Source organism: Heptranchias perlo, chromosome 12 (genome assembly GCF_035084215.1).
Source record: "Heptranchias perlo isolate sHepPer1 chromosome 12, sHepPer1.hap1, whole genome shotgun sequence".
Lineage (NCBI taxonomy): Eukaryota > Metazoa > Chordata > Chondrichthyes > Hexanchiformes > Hexanchidae > Heptranchias > Heptranchias perlo.
In genome coordinates this window covers 74814528-74836353 of record NC_090336.1, presented here as the reverse complement: position 1 = coordinate 74836353, position 21826 = coordinate 74814528, and the positions used below count along the sequence as shown (strand labels likewise).

Genomic DNA, 21826 nt, shown 5'->3' with positions numbered 1-21826 from the left:
AAACCCTCACTCCTTCCCCCACCGGCACACAGTGGCTGCAGTGTGCACCATCCGCAGGATGCACTGCAGCAACTCGCCAAGGCTTCTTCGACAGCACCTCCCAAACCCGCGACCTCTGCCACCTAGAAGGACAAGGGCAGCAGGCGCATGGGAACAACACCACCTCCAAGTTCATCGAATGTCTTCTGAAGGTCCACATAGATAATATCCATAGACTCTCCCTTGTCTGTCTTATTAGTGACGTCCTCAAAAAAACTCAACTCGATTACTCAGACATGTCATGCCTTTAACCCAGCCATGCTGACTCTCTCTGATCAGCTCATGTTTGTTCAAGTGCTCAGTCACTCTGTCCCTAATGACAGGTCCTAGTTATTTCCCCACAACTGAAGTTCAACGGACAGGCCTGTAGTTACCTGGTTTCTCTATCCTGCCCTTCTTAAATAATGGAATGAGATTAGCAAATTTCCAATCTCACAGCACAATTCCCGAATCAAGAGAGCTTTGGAAGATTATGACTAACAATTCTACAATTCCCTCACCTACTTAGAATCATAGAATCATAGAAGTTTACAACATGGAAACAGGCCCTTCGGCCCAACATGTCCATGTCGCCCAGTTTATACCACTAAGCTAGTCCCAATTGCCTGCACTTGGCCCATATCCCTCTATACCCATCTTACCCATGTAACTGTCCAAATGCTTTTTAAAAGACAAAATTGTACCCGCCTCTACTACTGCCTCTGGCAGCTCGTTCCAGACACTCACCACCCTCTGAGTGAAAAAATTGCCCCTCTGGACCCTTTTGTATCTCTCCCCTCTCACCTTAAATCTATGTCCCTTCGTTATAGACTCCCCTACCTTTGGGAAAAGATTTTGACTATCGACCTTATCTATGCCCCTCATTATTTTATAGACTTCTATAAGATCACCCCTAAACCTCCTACTCTCCAGGGAAAAAAGTCTCAGTCTGTCCAACCTCTCCCTATAAGCCAAACCATCAAGTCCTGGTAGCATCCTAGTAAATCTTTTCTGCACTCTTTCTAGTTTAATAATATCCTTTCTATAATAGGGTGACCAGAACTGTACACAGTATTCCAAGTGTGGCCTTACTAATGTCTTGTACAACTTCAACAAGACATCCCAACTCCTGTATTCAATACTTCTTCTGATTCCCTGGGATGGAAACCATCAGGTCCTGGAGATTTATTTATCCTAAGTCCCATTATTTTCTCCATTACCATTTCCTTTAACTGATATTGAATGCAGTAAATTCCTCCCCTTGATTTATTTTCAGTTTCCCTTCTAAATCTGGTGATTTATCCTCTTTCTCTCCTGTGAATATGTATACAAAGTGTTTGTTCAATTAATCTGCCCTGGGAGAAATGAGATATGTCAGGGAGTCCCAGGGAGAGATGAGATATAATATTTCCTGCACCGTTCTCCATATGGTTTCACCATCCTGTTGCTCATCCACATGCTGTCCCTCGGTGACATCATCCGAAGTCATGATGACAGGTTCCCCATGAACGCTGATGATACCCAACTCTACCTCCCCACTAACTCTCTCGACCCTTCAAGTGACCTTTGATTTGTCACACATCCAGACAGACATCCAGTACTGGACGAGCCGCAATTACCTCCAACTGAACATTGGGGAGACTGAAGCCATTGTCTTCGGTCCCCACCACAAACTCCGTTCCCTCGCCACCAACTCCCTCTCCTCGGCCACTGTCTGAGGCTGAACCAGATCGTTCACAACCTTGGTGTCCTATTGGACCCTGAGATGAGCTTCTGGCCACATATCCGCTCCATCACCGAGACCGCCTCCTTCCACCTCCGTAACATCGCCCGTCTCCGCCCCTGCCTCAGCTCATCCGCTGCTGAAACCCTCATCCATGCCTTGGTCACCTCTAGACTGGACTATTCCAACGCTCTCCTGGCCGGCCTCCCATCTCCCACCCTCCATAAACTTGAGCTCATCCAAAACTCTGCTGCCCCCCGTATCCTAACTCGCACCGAGTCCCGTTCACCCATCACCCCCCCCTGTGCTCACTGGCCTACATTGGCTCCCGGTCTACCAAAGCCTCAAATTAAAAATTCTCATCCTCGTGTTCAAATCCCTCCGTGGCCTCGCCCCCCTCCCTATCTCTGTAACCTCCTCCAGCCCCTACAGCCCTCCGAGATCTCTGCGTCCCTCCGACTTTAGCACCTAGTGCCTCCTACACTCTGTTCACTCCACCATCGGCGGCCGTGCCTTCAGCCGTCTAGGCCCTAAGCTCTGGAATTCCCTCCATAAACCTCTCCGCCTCTCTGCCCCTCTCTCCTACTTTGAGATGCTCCTTAAAACCTACCTCTTTCAGCAGACTTTCAGTCACCTGTCCTAAAATCTCCTTCTTTGGCTTGGTGTCAAATTTTGTCTGATTACACTGCTTGGGACGTTTCACGATGTTACAGGCGCGAGCGTCGTCACTGTCCTGTGACCCAGAGTTCCTTGCTGCCCTCTGATTCCAAATTCTCAGTCACGTGGGAACTAAATGGATCGCTCTTTCAACGAGCCGGTACAAGCACGATGGGCCGAATGGCCTCCTCCTGTGCTGTATGATTCCTACGACGCGGCTGGCAGAACAAAATAGTTCTCCCTCTTCCCCTCATGATTTGCTACAGAGGGAAATGTTGGAGGCCGTTAGAAGGCGTCAGTTGGGACTTATATTCTATGCCTCGGCTGATACTTGCCTTTATTAGCCGAGGCATAGAATATAAGAGCAAGGAGGTTATGATGGAGCTGTATAAAACACTGGTTAGGCCACAGCTGGAGTACTGTGTGCAGTTCTGGTCGCCACACTACAGGAAGGATGTGATCGCTTTGGAGAGGGTGCAGAGGAGATTCACCAGGATGTTACCAGGGCTGGAGCGCTTCAGCTATGAAGAGAGACTGGGAAGATTGGGTTTGTTTTCCTTGGAGCAGAGGAGGCTGAGGGGGGACATGATTGAGGTGTACAAAATTATGAGGGGCACAGATAGGATGGATACTCAGGAGCTTTTTCCCTTCGTTGAGGGTTCTATAACAAGGGGACATAGATTCAAGGTAAAAGGCGGGAGGTTTAGAGGGGATTTGAGAAAGAACTTTTTCACCCAGAGGGTGGTTGGAGTCTGGAACTCACTGCCTGAAAGGGTTGTGGAGGGAGGAACCCTCACAACATTCAAGAAGCATTTGGATGAGCACTTGAAATGCCATAGCATACAAGGCTACGGACCAAATGCTGGAATATGGGATTAGATTAGACAGGGCTTGATGGCCGGCGCGGACACGATGGGCCGAAGGGCCTCTATCCGTGCTGTATAACTCTATGACTCTATGACTCTATGAAGAGATCAGGGCATGGATACCTCAGACGTGGAGAGGTGTTTCAGTCCGGGCTAACAGAGATCACAAGATAACTACGGAAGGGGGAAGGCTATTCGGCCTATCTTAATTCATCCATCTGATGGCATCCTGATGTCCTCCCAATTGTCTCTTAAATGATTCCAGGGTTTTTCATCCATCATTCTATCTGGAACTTTATTCCACATTAGGATTGCTCTTTGTCTGAATAGCAACTTCCTCATATCAGCCCTAAAATTACCTTTGACTAGTTTGAACCTGTGTCCCCTAGTTCTAAAGTAATATTCTGTGTTAACTTTTTCTCTACCCTCAACAATCGTATATCCCTCGATAAGATCACCTCTCGGGTGCCTCCTTTCCAGCTGAATAGTCTGAGTCTCTCCAGTCTTTCTCCATGACTCAGACCCCTGACACTGGGGACAGCCTCGAGGCTCCTCTCTGCACAGCCTCCAGTGTCTGAATGCCTCCCTCATTTCTTGGCGACCAGAACTGGACACAGTGCACAAGGTGGGTCTGACCAGAACTGGTCACAGTGCACAAGGTGGGTCTGACCAGAACTGGTCACAGTGCACAAGGTGGGTCTGACCAGAACTGGACACAGTGCACAAGGTGGGTCTGACCAGAACTGGTCACAGTGCACAAGGTGGGTCTGACCAGAACTGGACACAGTGCTCAAGGTGGGTCTGACCAGAACTGGACACAGTGCACAAGGTGGGTCTGACCAGAACTGGACACAGTGCACAAGGTGGGTCTGACCAGAACTGGACACAGTGCACAAGGTGGGTCTGACCAGAACTGGACACAGTGCACAAGGTGGGTCTGACCAGAACTGGTCACAGTGCACAAGGTGGGCCCGACCAGAACTGGACACAGTGCACAAGGTGGGTCTGACCAGAACTGGTCACAGTGCACAAGGTGGGTCTGACCAGAACTGAACACAGTGCACAAGGTGGGTCTGACCAGAACTGAACACAGTGCACAAGGTGGGTCTGACCAGAACTGAACACAGTGCACAAGGTGGGTCTGACCAGAACTGGTCACAGTGCACAAGGTGGGTCTGACCAGAACTGGACACAGTGCTCAAGGTGGGTCTGACCAGAACTGGACACAGTGCTCAAGGTGGGTCTGACCAGAACTGGACACAGTGCTCAAGGTGGGTCTGACCAGAACTGGACACAGTGCACAAGGTGGGTCTGACCAGAACTGGACACAGTGGTCAAGGTGGGTCTGACCAGAACTGGATACAGTGGTCAAGGTGGGTCTGACCAGAACTGGGCACAGTGCACAAGGTGGGTCTGACCAGAACTGGACACAGTGGTCAAGGTGGGTCTGACCAGAACTGGACACAGTGCACAAGGTGGGTCTGACCAGAACTGGACACAGTGCACAAGGTGGGTCTGACCAGAACTGGACACAGTGGTCAAGGTGGGTCTGACCTGAACTGGACACAGTGCACAAGGTGAGTCTGACCAGAACTGGACACAGTGGTCAAGGTGGGTCTGACCAGAACTGGACACAGTGGTCAAGGTGGGTCTGACCTGAACTGGACACAGTGCACAAGGTGGGTCTGACCAGAACTGGACACAGTGCACAAGGTGGGTCTGACCAGAACTGGACACAGTGGTCAAGGATGGTCTGACCAGAGCTGGACACAGTGCTCAAGGTGGGTCTGACCTGAACTGGACACATTGGTCAAGGATGGTCTGACCAGAACTGGACACAGTGCTCAAGGTGGGTCTGACCTGAACTGGACACATTGGTCAAGGATGGTCTGACCTGAACTGGACACATTGGTCAAGGTGGGTCTGATCAGAACTGGACACATTGGTCAAGGATGGTCTGACCAGAACTGGACACAGTGCACAAGGTGGGTCTGACCAGAACTGGACACAGTGCACAAGGTAGGTCTGACCAGAACTGGACACATTGGTCAAGGTGGGTCTGACCAGCACCCGGTAGAGTTTGATCATGACTCCCTCTGACTTGTTTTGGGTCAGTCGAGTTCCACGTCCTATTGGCTTTGCTGATTCCTCAGGAGCTGTGCTTTTCGGTTCAGGACGTAACTTTAATTTGGACAGTGAAGATCCAATGTTTAGATAGACACTGTCTGCTGCCAGTTTGAGTATCGTTCCCCAGTGACGACAGGATGTGTCAGCAGCAGGAGGCGAGATTAGGGTGATCCAGATTAGTCAATCAGTAAACCAGCACACCAGCTGACACCAAACCTCCCGACTATCTCCTGCGTATTCCGAACTCTGCCCTCCACTCCGCCATCCTCTTAAGCTGCGTTCCATAGGTCGCCTGGATGCAGCGTGACCAGTGTAGACTGCCAGTCTCCTCGGTAGTCTAGACAGGATCGCTCTTCTTGCCGATTGGACTATCAGGGATGGTACATGGATGACTGCCGTCAAACGGCATTCCCTCTTCGCTGAAATACAAGGAACTGCACTAATGCCCCTCACTAACCAGACCAGAGGACCAGGTGCCCCCCCTCTACACATGGCAAGGTGCCCCCCTCTACATATGGCGAGGTGCCCCCACTCTACACATGGCGAGGTGCCCCCCACTCTACACATGGTGAGGTGCCCCCCACTCTACACATGGTGAGGTGCCCCCCCTCTACACATGGCGAGGTGCCCCCCACTACACATGGCGAGGTGCCCCCCACTCTACACATGGTGAGGTGCCCCCCACTCTACACATGGTGAGGTGCCCCCCTCTACACATGGTGAGGTGCCCCCTCTACACATGGCGAGGTGCCCCCCACTCTACACATGGCGAGGTGCCCCCCACTCTACACATGGCGAGGTGCCCCCCACTCTACACATGGCGAGGTGCCCCCCACTCTACACATGGCGAGGTGCCCCCCACTCTACACATGGCGAGGTGCCCCCCACACATGGCGAGGTGCCCCCACTCTACACATGGCAAGGTGCCCCCCTCACATGGCGAGGTGCCCCCACTCTACACATGGCGAGGTGCCCCCCACACATGGCGAGGTGCCCCCCACTCTACACATGGCGAGGTGCCCCCCTCTACACATGGCGAGGTGCCCCCCTCTACACATGGCGAGGTGCCCCCCACTCTACACATGGCAAGGTGCCCCCCCCTGAAGACTGCCAGCTACAGCCAGCATTCAGAATAGTTGCTGCACAGATTCCTGACATGCTCCTGTGCCCGACTCGAATTAAAACCAATAGTGTTTAGAATGTAGTCAGCGTTATGTATAATTCACACTTCTGGTCGGAGATATTATGAAACTTCCTTTTGTGGTAAGTCGTAGAAGGAAAGAAGGAAAGAAAGAAAGAAAGAGAGAAAGAAAGAGAGACTCCCAATTCTATAGCACCTTTCACCACCTCAGGACGTCCCAAAGCGCTTGACAGCCAATGAAGTACTTTCGAAGTGTAGTCACTGTTGTAATGTAGGAAACGTGGCAGCCAATTTGCGCACAGCAAGATCCCACAAAGAGCAATGTGATGAATGACCAGATAATCTCTTTTAACGATGCTGGTTGAGGGATAAATATTGGCCCCAGGACACCGGGGAGAACTCCCCCCTGCTCTTCTTCGAAATAGAGTCATGGGATCTTTTACGTCTCATCTGAAAGCCTTGTGACAATTTGCAGTCGGATTCGACCCGTCTGATGCAATCTGATCCCATCCTTCCAGAATCGCAGCCCGACAGTTTTCACTTTACAGCCTCCAGCTGAGACTTAAATTAATCCAGTATCCAGGTCCCAACCAATCTCCCTGGCAAGTTCCAGCCCTTCATCAGCCTCGAGTGAACAAATACTTCCTGTGACATGTCAGAAACCTATCCCTCACTCCCCTGACCCTGCGTCCCGTTGTTGCCCTGGGATGTCTGAAAGTATCTTTCTGGTTTTACATTCTCTTCCCTGTGAACTATCTCGTACACCTCTCGTACACCTCGAGAAAGTCTTCTCAGAGGCAGCTCTTTACGAGGTTGAACATACCTCCAGCTTATCCCATCGTTCCTCATAGCTCTCCCCTCAAACACCAGGGACCAATCTCTTTGCTCTCCTTTGCCCTGCCTCTGGGGGCCTGGATGGTCCCTTGTACCACATCACCCAGAACTGTTCCCTGTACTCCAGGTGCAGCCTATCAGAGTTATCGGTGCCTCACACTGTTGGAATCCCAGACCAGGTTTCACACTTTGTTCCCAGTGGGATAGACTTCATGAGTTATTATTCCCGGGACAGGTGGATATTGGGAACCTGAGCAGGCAGAGAGTGGGATGGGCCGTGAATCAGGCAAACTGGGATCCGTGCCTGAATTCCTGTTATGGATTTCTGACGCTAGAAGTTCTACTCTGGGTACAGGAGCAGAGTGGTTCTGTCACTGGACGAGTAATCTAGCTTTAGACCGAGACTAATAATCTTGAGTCATGAGTTCAAATCCCACCACGGCAGCTGGGGAATTTAAATTCAATTAAATAAAATTAATTAAATACAAATCTGGAAGTAAAAGAAATACTAGTATCAGTAATGATGGCCATGAAACTACCGGATTGTCGTAAAAACCCATCTGGTTCACTAATGCCCTTTCGGGAAGGAAACCTGTCGTCTTTACCTGGTCTGGCCGATATGTGACTCCAGACCCACAGCAATGTGGTTGATTCTTAATCGGCCGAACAAGCCACTCAGTTGCAAAATCTTGCTACAAAAAGTGATAATTAGAATAAAACTGGACGGACCACTAGGCACCGGACACGACAATGGCAAACCAAGCCCAGTCGACCCTGCAAGGTCCTCCTTACTAACATCTGGGGACTTGTGCCAAAATTGGGAGAGCTGTCCCACAGACTAGTCAAGCAACAGCCTGACATAGCCATACTCACAGAATCATACCTTTCAGCCAACGTCCCAGACTCTTCCATCACCATCCCTGGGTATGTCCTGTCCCACCGGCAGGACAGACCCACCAGAGGTGGCGGTACAGTGATATACAGTCAGGAGGGAATGGCCCGAGGAGTCTTAACATTGACTCTGGACCCCATAAAATCTCATGGCATCAGGTCAAACATGGGCAAGGAAACCTCCTGCTGATTACCACCTACCGTCCTCCCTCAGCTGATGAATCAGTCCTCCTCCATGTTGAACACCACTTGGAGGAAGCACTGAGGGTAGCAAGGGCACAGAATGTACTCTGGGTGGGGGACTTCAATGTCCATCACCAAGAGTGGCTCGGTAGCACCACTACTGACCGAGCTGGCCGAGTCCTGAAGGACATAGCTGCCAGACTGGGCCTGCGGCAGGTGGTGAACGAACCAACACGAGGGAAAAACTTACTTGACCTCGTCTTCACCAATCTACCTGTCACAAACGCATCTGTCCATGACAGTATTGGTAGGAGTGACCACCGCACAGTCCTCGTGGAGACGAAGTCCCGTCTTTGCACTGAGGACACCATCCAATGTGTTGTGTGCACTATCACCGTGCTAAATGGAATAGATTCAGAACAGATCTAGCAGCTCAAAACTGGGCATCCATGAGGCACTGTGGGCCATCAGCAGCAGCAGAATTGTATTCCAGCACAATCTGTAACCTCATGGCCCGGCATATTCCTCACTCCACCATTACCAACAAGCCAGGGGATCAACCCTGGTTCAATGAGGAGTGTAAAAGAGCATGCCAGGAGCAGCACCAGGCATACCTAAAAATGAGGTGCCAAATTGGTGAAGCGACAACTCAGGACGACATGCATGCTAAACAGCGGAAGCAACATGCTATAGACAGAGCTAAGCGATTCCACAACCAACGGATCAGATCAAAGCTCTGCAGTCCTGTCACATCTAGTCATGAATGATGGTGGACAATTAAACAACTAACGGGAGGAGGAGGCTCTGCAAACATCCCCATCCTCAATGATGGCGGAGTCCAGCACGTGAGTGCAAAGGACAAGGCTGAAGCGTTTGCAACCATCTTCAGCCAGAAGTGCCGAGTCGATGATCCATCTCGGCTTCCTCCCGATATCCCCACCATCATAGAAGCCAGTCTTCAGCCAATTCGATTCACTCCACGTGATATCAAGAAACGGCTGAGTGCACTGGACACAGCAAAGGCTATGGGCCCCGACAACATCCTGGCTGTAGTGCTGAAGACTTGTGCTCCAGAACTAGCTGCGCCTCTAGCCAAGCTGTTCCAGTACAGCTACAACACTGGCATCTACCCGACAATGTGGAAAATTGCCCAGGTATGTCCTGTCCACAAAAAGCAGGACAAATCCAATCCGGCCAATTACCGCCCCATCAGTCGACTCTCAATCATTAGTAAAGTGATGGAAGGTGTCGTCGACAGTGCTATCAAGCGGCACTTACTCACCGATAACCTGCTCACTGATGCTCAGTTTGGGTTCTGCCAGGACCACTCGGCTCCAGACCTCATTACAGCCTTGGTCCAAACATGGACAAAAGAGCTGAATTCCAGAGGTGAGGTGAGAGTGACTGCCCTTGACATCAAGGCAGCATTTGACCGAGTGTGGCACCAAGGAGCCAGAGTAAAATTGAAGTCAATGGGAATTAGAGGGTAAACTCTCCAGTGGCTGGAGTCATACCTAACCCAAAGGAAGGTGGCAGTGATTGTTGGAGGCCAATCATCTCAGCCCCAGGACATTGCTGCAGGAGTTCCTCAGGGCAGTGTCCTAGGCCCAACCATCTTCAGCTGCTTCATCAATGACCTTCCCCCCATCATAAGGTCAGAAATGGGGATGTTCGCTGATGATTGCACAGTGTTCAGTTCCATTCACAACCCCTCAAATAATGAAGCAGTCCGAGCCCGCATGCAGCAAGACCTGGACAACATCCAGGCTTGGGCTCATAAGTGGCAAGTAACATTTGTGCCAGATAAGTGCCAGGCAATGACCATCTCCAACAAGAGAGAGTCGAACCACCTCCCCTTGACATTCAACGGCATTACCATCGCTGAATCCCCCACCATCAACATCCTGGGAGTCACCATTGACCAGAAACTTAACTGGACCAGCCATATAAATACTGTGGCTACAAGAGCAGGTCAGAGGCTGGGTATTCTGTAGTGAGTGACTCACCTCCTGACTCCCCAAAGCCTTTCCACCATCTACAAGGCACAAGTCAGGAGTGTGATGGAATACTCTCCACTTGCCTGGATGAGTGCAGCTCCAACAGCACTCAAGAAGCTCGACACCATCCAGGACAAAGCAGCCCGCTTGATTGGCACCCCATCCACCACCCTAAACATTCACTCCCTTCACCACCGGCGCACTGTGGCTGCAGTGTGTACCATCCACAGGATGCACTGCAGCAACTCGCCAAGGATTCTTCGACAGCACCTCCCAAACCCGCAAGCTCTACCACCTAGAAGGACAAGGGCAGCAGGCGCATGGGAACAACACCACCTGCACGTTCCCCTCCAAGTCACACACCATCCCGACTTGGAAATATATCGCCGTTCCTTCATTGTCGCTGGGTCAAAATCCTGGAACTCCCTTCCTAACAGCACTGTGGGAGAACCGTCACCACACGGACTGCAGCGGTTCAAGAAGGCGGCTCACCACCACCTTCTCAAGGGGCAATTAGGGATGGGCAATAAATGCCGGCCTTGCCAGCGACACCCACATCCCATGAACGAATAAAAATAAATGAATAAATTGTAAAGTTTATCCAATGTTTATTGGAGGTGAGTAAAAGGAAACTGAATGAAGCCAGGCTGTGGAAGGTGCAATGTTGGCCAACTGATGGGATACATTGGCCAGCTTCTGTTCGGGGACTTTTGATGATCTCCTCTTCCGCTCTTCCCAATGCCACTCACCATCAATGGCCAAGAATGGTGTTCCATAAATTGGCATTTGTTGATGTGTGAGAGTGGTTTGGGGAATCCTTTCAATTTCCTTTTCTCTGCTCGGTATCTCCTGCCGCGGACCAGGATTGAGGCCTGATGAAGAGAATCATAGCGGGCGAACCATATCAACGACAACAACTTGCTTTTTTTTTGCACTTTTAACGTAGTAAAACATCCCAAGGCGCTTCACACGAGCGATCATCAAACAAAATTTGACACCGAGCCACATAAGGAGATATTAGGGACAGGTGACCAAAAGCTCGATCAAAGAGGTCGTTTTTCAGGAGCGTCTTAAAGGAGGAGAGAGAGGCGGAGAGGTTTAGGGAGGGAATTCCAGAGCTTAGGGCCCAGGCAGCTGAAGGCAGGGCCGCCAATGGTGCAGCGATGGAAATCGGGGATGCGCAAAAGGCCAGAATTGGAGGAGCGCAGAGATCTCGGAGGGCGTGTTGGGGCTGGAGGAGGTTGCAGAGATAGAGAGGGGTGATGGCCATGGAGGGATTTGAAAAAAAGGATGAGAATTTTAAAATTGGCTATAGCACCCAAATAAGAGTAAACTACAGTAATTTATGTTATAGGATAATTAATGTCACAGATCATCAAGAAACTATCTGTTTAAATGAGATGTTGCTTTCCAGGTTGTCCAGTTGTGAACCCATTGCTGATGTATGAAGCGAAACACATGGTGGCCCTGGGCGTTCCGTTAGCTGTGCTGCTGATTATTAGTCTCATTATCATGGGAATTCTCCTCAAAATCCACATGGGGAGAATGGAAGGCAAACAACTCAAGGTAATATCAGGGCCAAAGATAAAACCTGTAAGTAGCCAAAACCTGAGTGACCAAAACAGACAAACGAATCTTTAAGGTGTTTCAAAAAGGGGTATTTTCGGTAGTCCCGGGGGGGGATGGGATACGATAGGGTCCCGGGGGAGATGGGATACGATAGGGTCCCGGGAGAGATGGGATACGATAGGGTCCCGGGGGGGGATGGGATACGATAGGGTCCCGGGGGGGGGATGGGATACGATAGGGTCCCGGGGGGGATGGGATACGATAGGGTCCCGGGGGAGATGGGATACGATAGGGTCCCGGGGGAGATAGGATACGATAGGGTCCCGGGGGGGGGATGGGATACGATAGGGTCCCGGGGGGGGATGGGATACGATAGGGTCCCGGGGGAGATGGGATACGATAGTGTCCCGGGGGGGAGATGGGATACGATAGGGTCCCGGGGGAGATGGGATACGATAGGGTCCTGGGGGAGATGGGATACGATACGGTCCCGGGGGGGATGGGATACGATAGGGTCCCAGGGGGGGAGATGGGATACGATACGGTCCCGGGGGAGATGGGATACGATAGGGTCCCGGGGGGGATGGGATACGATAGGATCCCGGGGGGGGGGATGGGATACGATAGGGTCCCGGGGGAGATGGGATACGATAGGGTCCCGGGGGAGATGGGATACGATAGGGTCCTGGGGGAGATGGGATACGATAGGGTCCCGGGGGGGGATGGGATACGATAGGGTCCCGGGGGAGATGGGATACGATAGGGTCCCGGGGGGGATGGGATACGATAGGGTCCCGGGGGAGATGGGATACGATAGGGTCCCGGTGGAGATGGGATACGATAGGGTCCCGGGGGGGATGGGATACGATAGGGTCCCGGGGGAGATGGGATACGATAGGGTCCCGGGGGAGATGGGATACGATAGGGTCCCGGGGGGGATGGGATACGATAGGGTCCCGGGGGGAGATGGGATACGATAGGGTCCCGGGGGGAGATGGGATACGATAGGGTCCCGGGGGGAGATGGGATACGATAGGGTCCCGGGGGGGATGGGATACGATAGGGTCCCGGGGGAGATGGGATACGATAGGGTCCCGGGGGGGGATGGGTTACGATAGGGTCCCGGGGGAGATGGGATACGATAGGGTCCCGGGGGGGATGGGATACGATAGGGTCCCGGGGGGGGGATGGGATACGATAGGGTCCCGGGGGGAGATGGGATACGATAGGGTCCCGGTGGAGATGAGATACGATAGGGTCCCGGGGGGGATGGGATACGATAGGGTCCCGGGGGAGATGTGATACGATAGGGTCCCGGGGGAGATGGGATACGATAGGGTCCCGGGGGGAGATGGGATACGATAGGGTCCTGGGGGAGATGGGATACGATAGGGTCCCGGGGGGGAGATGGGATACGATAGGGTCCCTGGGGGATGGGATACGATAGGTTCCCGGGGGAGATGGGATACGATAGGGTCCCGGGGGAGATGGGATACGATAGGGTCCCGGGGGGGGGGATGGGCTACGATAGGGTCCCGGGGGAGATGGGATACGATAGGGTCCCGGGGGGGGGATGGGATACGATAGGGTCACGGGGGGATGGGATACGATAGGGTCCCGGGGGGGGATGGGATACGATAGGGTCCCGGGGGGGATGGGATACGATAGGGTCCCGGGGGAGATGGGATACGATAGGGTCCCGGGGGAGATGGGATACGATAGGGCCCCGGGGGAGATGGGATACGATAGGGTCCCGTGGGGGGGGATGGGATACGATAGGGTCCCGGGGGGAGATGGGATACGATAGGGTCCTGGGGGGGGATGGGATACGATAGGGTCCCGGGGGGGATAGGATACGATAGGGTCCCGGGGGAGATGGGATACGATAGGGTCCTGGGGGGTGGATGGGATACGATAGGGTCCCGGGGGAGATGGGATACGATAGGGTCCTGGGGGAGATGGGATACGATAGGGTCCCGGGGGAGATGGGATACGATAGGGTCCCGGGGGAGATGGGATACGATAGGGTCCCGGGGGAGATGGGATACGATAGGGTCCTGGGGGAGATGGGATACGATAGGGTCCCGGGGGGGGGATGGGATACGATAGGGCCCCGGGGGAGATGGGATACGATAGGGTCCCGGGGGGGATGGGATACGATAGGGTCCCGGGGGGGATGGGATACGATAGGGTCCTGGGGGAGATGGGCTACGATAGGGTCCCGGGGGAGATGCGATACGATAGGGTCCCGGGGGGGGATGGGATACGATAGGGTCCCGGGGGGGAGATGGGATACGGTAGGGTCCCGGGGGAGATGGGATACGATAGGGTCCCGGGGGAGATGGGATACGATAGGGTCCCGGGGGGGATGGGATACGATAGGGTCCCGGGGGAGATGGGATACGATAGATAGTCCCGGGGGAGATGGGATACGATAGGGTCCCGGGGGAGATGGGATACGATAGGGTCCCGGGGGGGATGGGATACGATAGGGTCCCGGGGGGGAGATGGGATACGATAGGGTCCCGGGGGGGATGGGATACGATAGGGTCCCGGGGGGTGATGGGATACGATAGGGTCCCGGGGGAGATGGGATACGATAGGGTCCCGGGGGGTGATGGGATACGATAGGGTCCCGGGGGAGAAGGGATACGATAGGGTCCTGGGGGAGAAGGGATTCGATAGGGTCCCGGGGGAGATGGGATACGATAGGGTCCCAGGGGGGAGATGGGATACGATAGGGACCCGGGGGGGAGATGGGATACGATAGGGTCCCGGGGGGGGATGGGATACGATAGGGTCCCGGGGGGTGATGGGATACGATAGGGTCCCGGGGGAGATGGGATACGATAGGTTCCCGGGGGAGAAGGGATTCGATAGGGTCCCGGGGGAGATGGGATACGATAGGGTCCCAGGGGGGAGATGGGATACGATAGGGACCCGGGGGGGAGATGGGATACGATAGGGTCCCGGGGGGGAGATGGGATACGATAGGGACCCGGGGGGGATGGGATACGATAGGGTCCCGGGGGGGATGGGATACGATAGGGTCCCGGGGGAGATGGGATACGATAGGGTCCCGGGGGGGAGATGGGATACGATAGGGTCCCGGGGGGGGATGGGTTACGATAGGGTCCCGGGGGGGGATGGGATACGATAGGGTCCCGGGTGAGATGGGATACGATTGGGTCCCGGGGGGGAGATGGGATACGATAGGGTCCCGGGGGGGATGGGATACGATAGGGTCCCAGGGGAGATGGGATACGATAGGGTCCCTGGGGAGATGGGATACGATAGGGTCCCGGGGGGAGATGGGATACGATAGGGTCCCGGGGGAGATGGGATACGATAGGGTCCCGGGGGAGATGGGATACCATAGGGTCCCGGGGGGGGATGGGATACGATAGGGTCCCGGGGGGGATGGGATACGATAGGGTCCTGGGGGAGATGGGATACGATAGGGTCCCGGGGGGGGATGGGATACGATAGGGTCCCGGGGGATGGGATACGATAGGGTCCCGGGGGAGATGGGATACGATAGGGTCCCGGGGGGGGATGGGATACGATAGGGTCCCGGGGGGGATGGGATACGATAGGGTCCCGGGGGAGATGGGATACGAAAGGGTCCCGGGGGGGATGGGATACGATAGGGTCCCGGGGGAGATGGGATACGATAGGGTCCCAGGGGGAGATGGGATACGATAGGGTCCCAGGGGGAGATGGGATACGATAGGGTCCCGGGGGGAGATGGGATACGATAGGGTCCCGTAGGGGAGATGGGATACGATAGGGTCCCGGGGGAGATGGGATACGATCGGGTCCCAGGGGAGATGGGATACGATAGGGTCCCGGGGTGAGATGGGATACGATAGGGTCCTGGGGGAGATGGGATACGATAGGGTCCCGGGGGAGATGGGATACGATCGGGTCCCGGGGGAGATGGGATACGATAGGGTCCCGGCGGGGAGATGGGATACGATAGGGTCCCGGGGGTGATGGGATACGATAGGGTCCCGGGGGAGATGGGATACGATAGGGTCCCGGGGGAGATGGGATACGATAGGGTCCCGGGGGAGATGGGATACGATAGGGTCCAGGGGGAGATGGGCTACGATATGGTCCCGGGGGAGGTGGGCTACGATATGGTCCAGGGGGGGATGGGATACGATAGATAGCCCCGGGGGGGATGAGATGTAAAGTTTCCCGCACAGTTCTCTGTACAGTTTCACCATCCTATTCCTCATCTACAAGCTGCTCCTCGCCGACATCATCTGAAACCCTGACGTCAGGTTCCAGATGTTCGCTGACAACACCCAGCTGTGTCTCACCACCACCTCCCTCAACCGCTCAGGAACAGAACAGGAGGATTCCATTTGGCCCCTCAATCCAGATCTTGGCTGTTCTGTATCTCAACCCCATTTGCCTGCCTTTTCTCCATATCCCTTGGTATCCTTTGCCTTACAAAAATCCATCGACCGCAGTCTTGAAAATTTCAATCGACCCCCAACATCCACAGCTTTTTGGGGGAGAGAGTTCCAGATTTCCACTCCCCTTTTTCCCTAACTGTCCTCAGAGTGCAAAGACCAGTATTTTTCTTCGGCCTCTCTTAAAAAGTCACTGTAAATCACAATGAGAAAAACCTGTAATTTTCATGGATATCCAACCCATGTCACACTACAAGAATATCCTTTATGTTCTGGTGGAATTGACGCCAATAGTGGGCGTCTCTTACTGTTTAATAACAAGGGTCTTGATCGGGTGGATGCAGTAAGGATGTTCCCAAAGATGGGTGAAACTAGAACTAGGGGGCATAATCTTAGAATAAGGGGCTGCTCTTTCAAAACTGAGATGAGGAGAAACTTCTTCACTCAGAGGGTGGTAGGTCTGTGGAATTTGCTGCCCCAGGAAGCTGTGGAAGCTACATCATTAGATAAATTTAAAACAGAAATAGACAGTTTCCTAGAAGTAAAGGGAATTAGGGGTTATGGGGAGCGGGCAGGAAATTGGACATGAAACTGAGTTCGGATCGGTCAATGCCCTGTGGGTGGCGGAGAGGGCCCAGGGGCTATGTGGCCGGGTCCTGCTCCGACTTCTTGTGTTCTTTAGATTTGTGGTTGGGATCAGATCAGCCATGATCTTATTGAATGGCGGAGCAGGCTCGAGGGGCCGATTGGCCTACTCCTGCTCCAATTTCTTATGTTCTTATAATAACAAATGTGATCAGCTAATCCAAAAAAACCTCTTCTTCCCCGTTGCAGTCTCCCAGTGGTGGACATTCCAATCAAAGTGACACAATCCAGTTTGTAAATGAAGGATACGTGGGGGAAACAAAGTCAAAATCGCACAAAGCAGACGGATCACAGAAACCCAGCTGGCCTTCGAGGGGCAATCCTGGCGTTGTCGAATCCGCCCTCCTCGCTGCTGTCTTGGACCCGATGGTGGAGAACGCCAGTTCAACAAGCGCCTCGGGAAGCCAAACGGGGCCCACGCCCCAAGGCATCAACGCAGCTTCTTCCTCCCTGGGCGAGGCCGACAGCGACACTGAGGTTAAGTCCATCCTCACCAAAGAGAGGAAGTCTGACGAGGGCTACAAGGCCGTGTGGTTTAAGGAAGATATCGAGCCGGAAGCGAATGAAGAGCGTGTAATAGAGAGCCACGATGACGATGAAGAGCCAGAGGGAGGCGAGCGCGGCCGTGGAGACGGTGACGGAGACGGGGAAGGCCCAGGTCGCCGCGTGGCTTTCGCGTAGTTGAAGCCAGACGATGAAAGCTCTTTCGCCCTTTAGGTCTGGAGACCGATGACCCACCAGGGCAAAAAAAAAATAACAAATCACAAGGACTATTTTTATAATCAATGCATGATATGGGCCATATTTTCCAGGCTAGAATCATAAAATCACAGAAAGTTACAGCACAGAAAGAGGCCATTCGGCCCGTCGTGTCCGTGTGGCTGAAAAAGAGCCATCCATCTTAATCCCACTTTCCCGCACTTGGTCCGTAGCCCTGTAGGTTTCGGCTCTTCAGGTGCACATCCAGGTACTTTTTAAATGAGTTGAGGATTTCTGCCTCTCCCACCCTCTCAGGCAGTGAGTTCCAGACCCCCACCACCCTCTGGGGAAAAAATTTCTCCTCAGCTCCCCTCTAATCCTTCTACCAATCACTTTAAATCTATGCCCCCTGGTCACTGACCCCTCTGCTAAGGGAAATAGGTCCTTCCTATCCACTCTATCTAGTCCCATCATAATTTTATACACCTCAGTTAAATCTCCTCTCAGCCTCCTCTGTTCCAAAGAAAACAGCCCCAGCCTATCCAATCTTTCCTCATATCTAAAATTCTCCAGTCCTGGCAACATCCTCGTAAATCTCCTCTGTACCCTCTCTAGTGCAATCACATCCTTCCTGTAATGTGGTGACCAGAACTGTACACAGTACTCAAGCTGTGGCCTAACTAATGTTTTATACAGTTCTAGCCTTATACAGTTTTATACAGTTTTATAACCTCCCTGCTCTTATATTCTATGCCTCGGCTAATAAAGGAAAGTATCCCATATGCCTTTTTAACCACCTTATCTACCTGTCCTGCTACCTTCAGGGATCTATGGACATGCACTCCAAGGTCCCTCACTTCCTCTACACCTCTCAGTATCCTCCCATTTATTGTGTATTCCCTTGCCTTGTTTGCTCTCCCCAAATGCATTACCTCACACTTCTCCGGATTGAATTCCATTTGTCACTTTTCTGCCCACCTGACCAGTCCATTGATATCTTCCTGCAGTCTACAGCTTTCCTCCTCACTATCAACCACACGGCCAATTTTTGTATCATCTTCAAACTTCTTAGTCATGCCCCCACATTCAAGTCCAAATCATTAATATATATCACAAAAAGCAAGGGACCGAGTACTGAGCCCTGTGGAACCCCACTGGAAACAGCCTTCCAGTCACAAAAACACCCGTCGACCATTACCCTTTGCTTCCTGCCACTGAGCCAATTTTGGATCCAATTTCCCACTTTCCCTTGGATCCCAAGGGCTTGTACTTTTTTGACCAGTCTGCCATGTGGGACCTTGTCAAAAGCCTTGCTAAAATCCATGTACACTACATCAAACGCGCTACCCTCATCGACCCTCCTTGTCACCTCCTCAAAAACTTCAATCAAGTTAGTCAGACACGACCTCCCCTTAACAAATCCATGCTGACTGTCCTTGATTACTCCGTGCCTTTCTAAATGACAGTTTATCCTGTCCCTCAGAATCGACTCCAAGAATTTTCCCACCACCGAGGTTAGACTGACTGGCCTGGAATAACTGGATCTATCTCTTTTTTCCCTTTTTAAATAACGGTACAACATTGTATGTTTGGAAATGCCTCGAGCTGGAAACACATTGCAGGTATCTGAAACCACATGTTGCCCACAGCAAGTCCCCGTACACCTTATATTCCATGTGTCCATTTACAATGCAATGAACCACTATTCCCTCACTTGTTGCTCATTGACAATCATCTGCATTTTGTCCGTGTCCAAACTCACCTCAACAATCATTATCTCCAATTGAAATTTGGATTCAAAACAACAAAGATCCTACATGTACTTTTTAAGCAGCAAACGTCAAGTCAGCCTCATTACTGCTCGAATATTAAAGTTTAAACAGCTTCAGCAATGGATCCATAGACGTTTACTGCATCTGGACCGTCTCTTGGCTTGAGAAATCCCAAACTAATCCCACTGCCCCGCTCTCCCCATATCCCTGTATCGATCCCAAACTAATCCCACTGCCCCGCTCTCCCCATATCCCTGTATCAATCCCAAACTAATCCCACTGCCCCACTCTCTCTCCATAGTCCTGTATCGATCCCAAACTAATCCCACTGCCCCGCTCTCCCCATATCCCTGTATCAATCCCAAACTAATCCCACTGCCCCACTCTCTCCCCATAGCCCTGTATCGATCCCAAACTAATCCCACTGCCCCGCTCTCCCCATATCCCTGTATCAATCCCAAACTAATCCCACTGCCCCGCTCTCTCCCCATAGCACTGTATCAATCCCAAACTAATCCCACTGCCCCACTCTCTCCCCATAGCCCTGTATCAATCCCCAAACTAATCCCACTGCCCCGCTCTCTCCCCATAGCCCTGTATCAATCCCCAAACTAATCCCACTGCCCCGCTCTCTCCCCATAGCCCTGTATCAATCCCCAAACTAATCCCACTGCCCCGCTCTCTCCCCATAGCCCTGTATCAATCCCAAACTAATCCCACTGCCCCACTCTCTCCCCATAGCCCTGTATCAATCCCCAAACTAATCCCACTGCCCCACTCTCTCCCCATATCCCTGTATCAATCCCCAAACTAATCCCACTGCCCCGCTCTCTCCCCATAGCCCTGTATCAATCCCCAAACTAATCCCACTGCCCCGCTCTCTCCCCATAGCCCTGTATCAATCCCAAACTAATCCCACTGCCCCACTCTCTCCCCATAGCCCTGTATCAATCCCCAAACTAATCCCACTGCCCCACTCTCTCCCCATAGCCCTGTATCAATCCCCAAACTAATCCCACTGCCCCACTCTCTCCCCCTAGCCCTGTATCAATCCCAAACTAATCCCACCGCCCCGCTCTCTCCCCATAGCCCTGTATCAATCCCAAACTAATCCCACTGTCCCACTCTCTCCCCATAGCCCTGTATCAATCCCAAACTAATCCCACTGTCCCACACTCTCCCCATAGCCCTGTATCAATCCCCAAACTAATCCCACTGCCCCACTCTCTCCCTATAGCCCTGTATCAATCCCAAACTAATCCCACTGTCCCACACTCTCCCCATAGCCCTGTATCAATCCCAAACTAATCCCACCGCCCCGCTCTCTCCCCATAGCCCTGTATCAATCCCAAACTAATCCCACTGTCCCACTCTCTCCCCATAGCCCTGTATCAATCCCAAACTAATCCCACTGCCCCACTCTCTCCCCATAGCCCTGTATCAATCCCCAAACTAATCCCACTGCCCCACTCTCTCCCCCTAGCCCTGTATCAATCCCAAACTAATCCCACCGCCCCGCTCTCTCCCCATAGCCCTGTATCAATCCCAAACTAATCACACTGCCCCGCTCTCTCCCCATAGCCCTGTATCAATCCCCAAACTAATCCCACTGCCCCACACTCTCCCCATAGCCCTGTATCAATCCCAAACTAATCCCACTGCCCCGCTCTCTCCCCATAGCCCTGTATCAATCCCCAAACTAATCCCACTGCCCCACTCTCTCCCCATAGCCCTGTATCAATCCCAAACTAATCCCACTGCCCCGCTCTTTCCCCATAGCCCTGTATCAATCCCCAAACTAATCCCACTGCCCCGCTCTCTCCCCATAGCCCTGTATCAATCCCCAAACTAATCCCACTGCCCCGCTCTCTCCCCATAGCCCTGTATCAATCCCAAACTAATCCCACTGCCCCGCTCTCTCCCCATAGCCCTGTATCAATCCCAAACTAATCCCACTGCCCCGCTCTCTCCCCATAGCCCTGTATCAATCCCAAACTAATCCCACTGCCCCACTCTCTCCCCATAGCCCTGTATCAATCCCCAAACTAATCCCACTGCCCCTCTCTCTCCCCATAGCCCTGTATCAATCCCCAAACTAATCCCACTGCCCCACTCTCTCCCCATAGCCCTGTATCAATTCCAAACTAATCCCACTGCCCCACTCTCTCCCCATAGCCCTGTATCAATCCCCAAACTAATCCCACTGCCCCACTCTCTCCCCATAGCCCTGTATCAATCCCAAACTAATCCCACTGCCCCACTCTCTCCCCATAGCCCTGT

General features: G+C 52.8%; 1 protein-coding gene across 4 annotated transcripts in view; it reads left to right on the top strand.

The window, feature by feature from the left end:
* Nucleotides 1-19662, top strand: part of LOC137328099 (cadherin-related family member 5-like) — an 84773-nt gene extending 65111 nt beyond the window's left edge. For all 4 annotated transcript variants that reach the window (XM_067994276.1, XM_067994278.1, XM_067994275.1 and 1 more), the window contains 2 exons: nt 11852-12003; nt 17265-19662. In XM_067994276.1, coding sequence (XP_067850377.1) covers nt 11852-12003; nt 17265-17756 — 644 coding nt within the window. In that variant the 3' untranslated portion in view covers nt 17757-19662. The remainder of the gene's footprint in view (nt 1-11851; nt 12004-17264) is intronic.
* The last annotated feature ends 2164 nt before the right edge of the window (nt 19663-21826 follow it).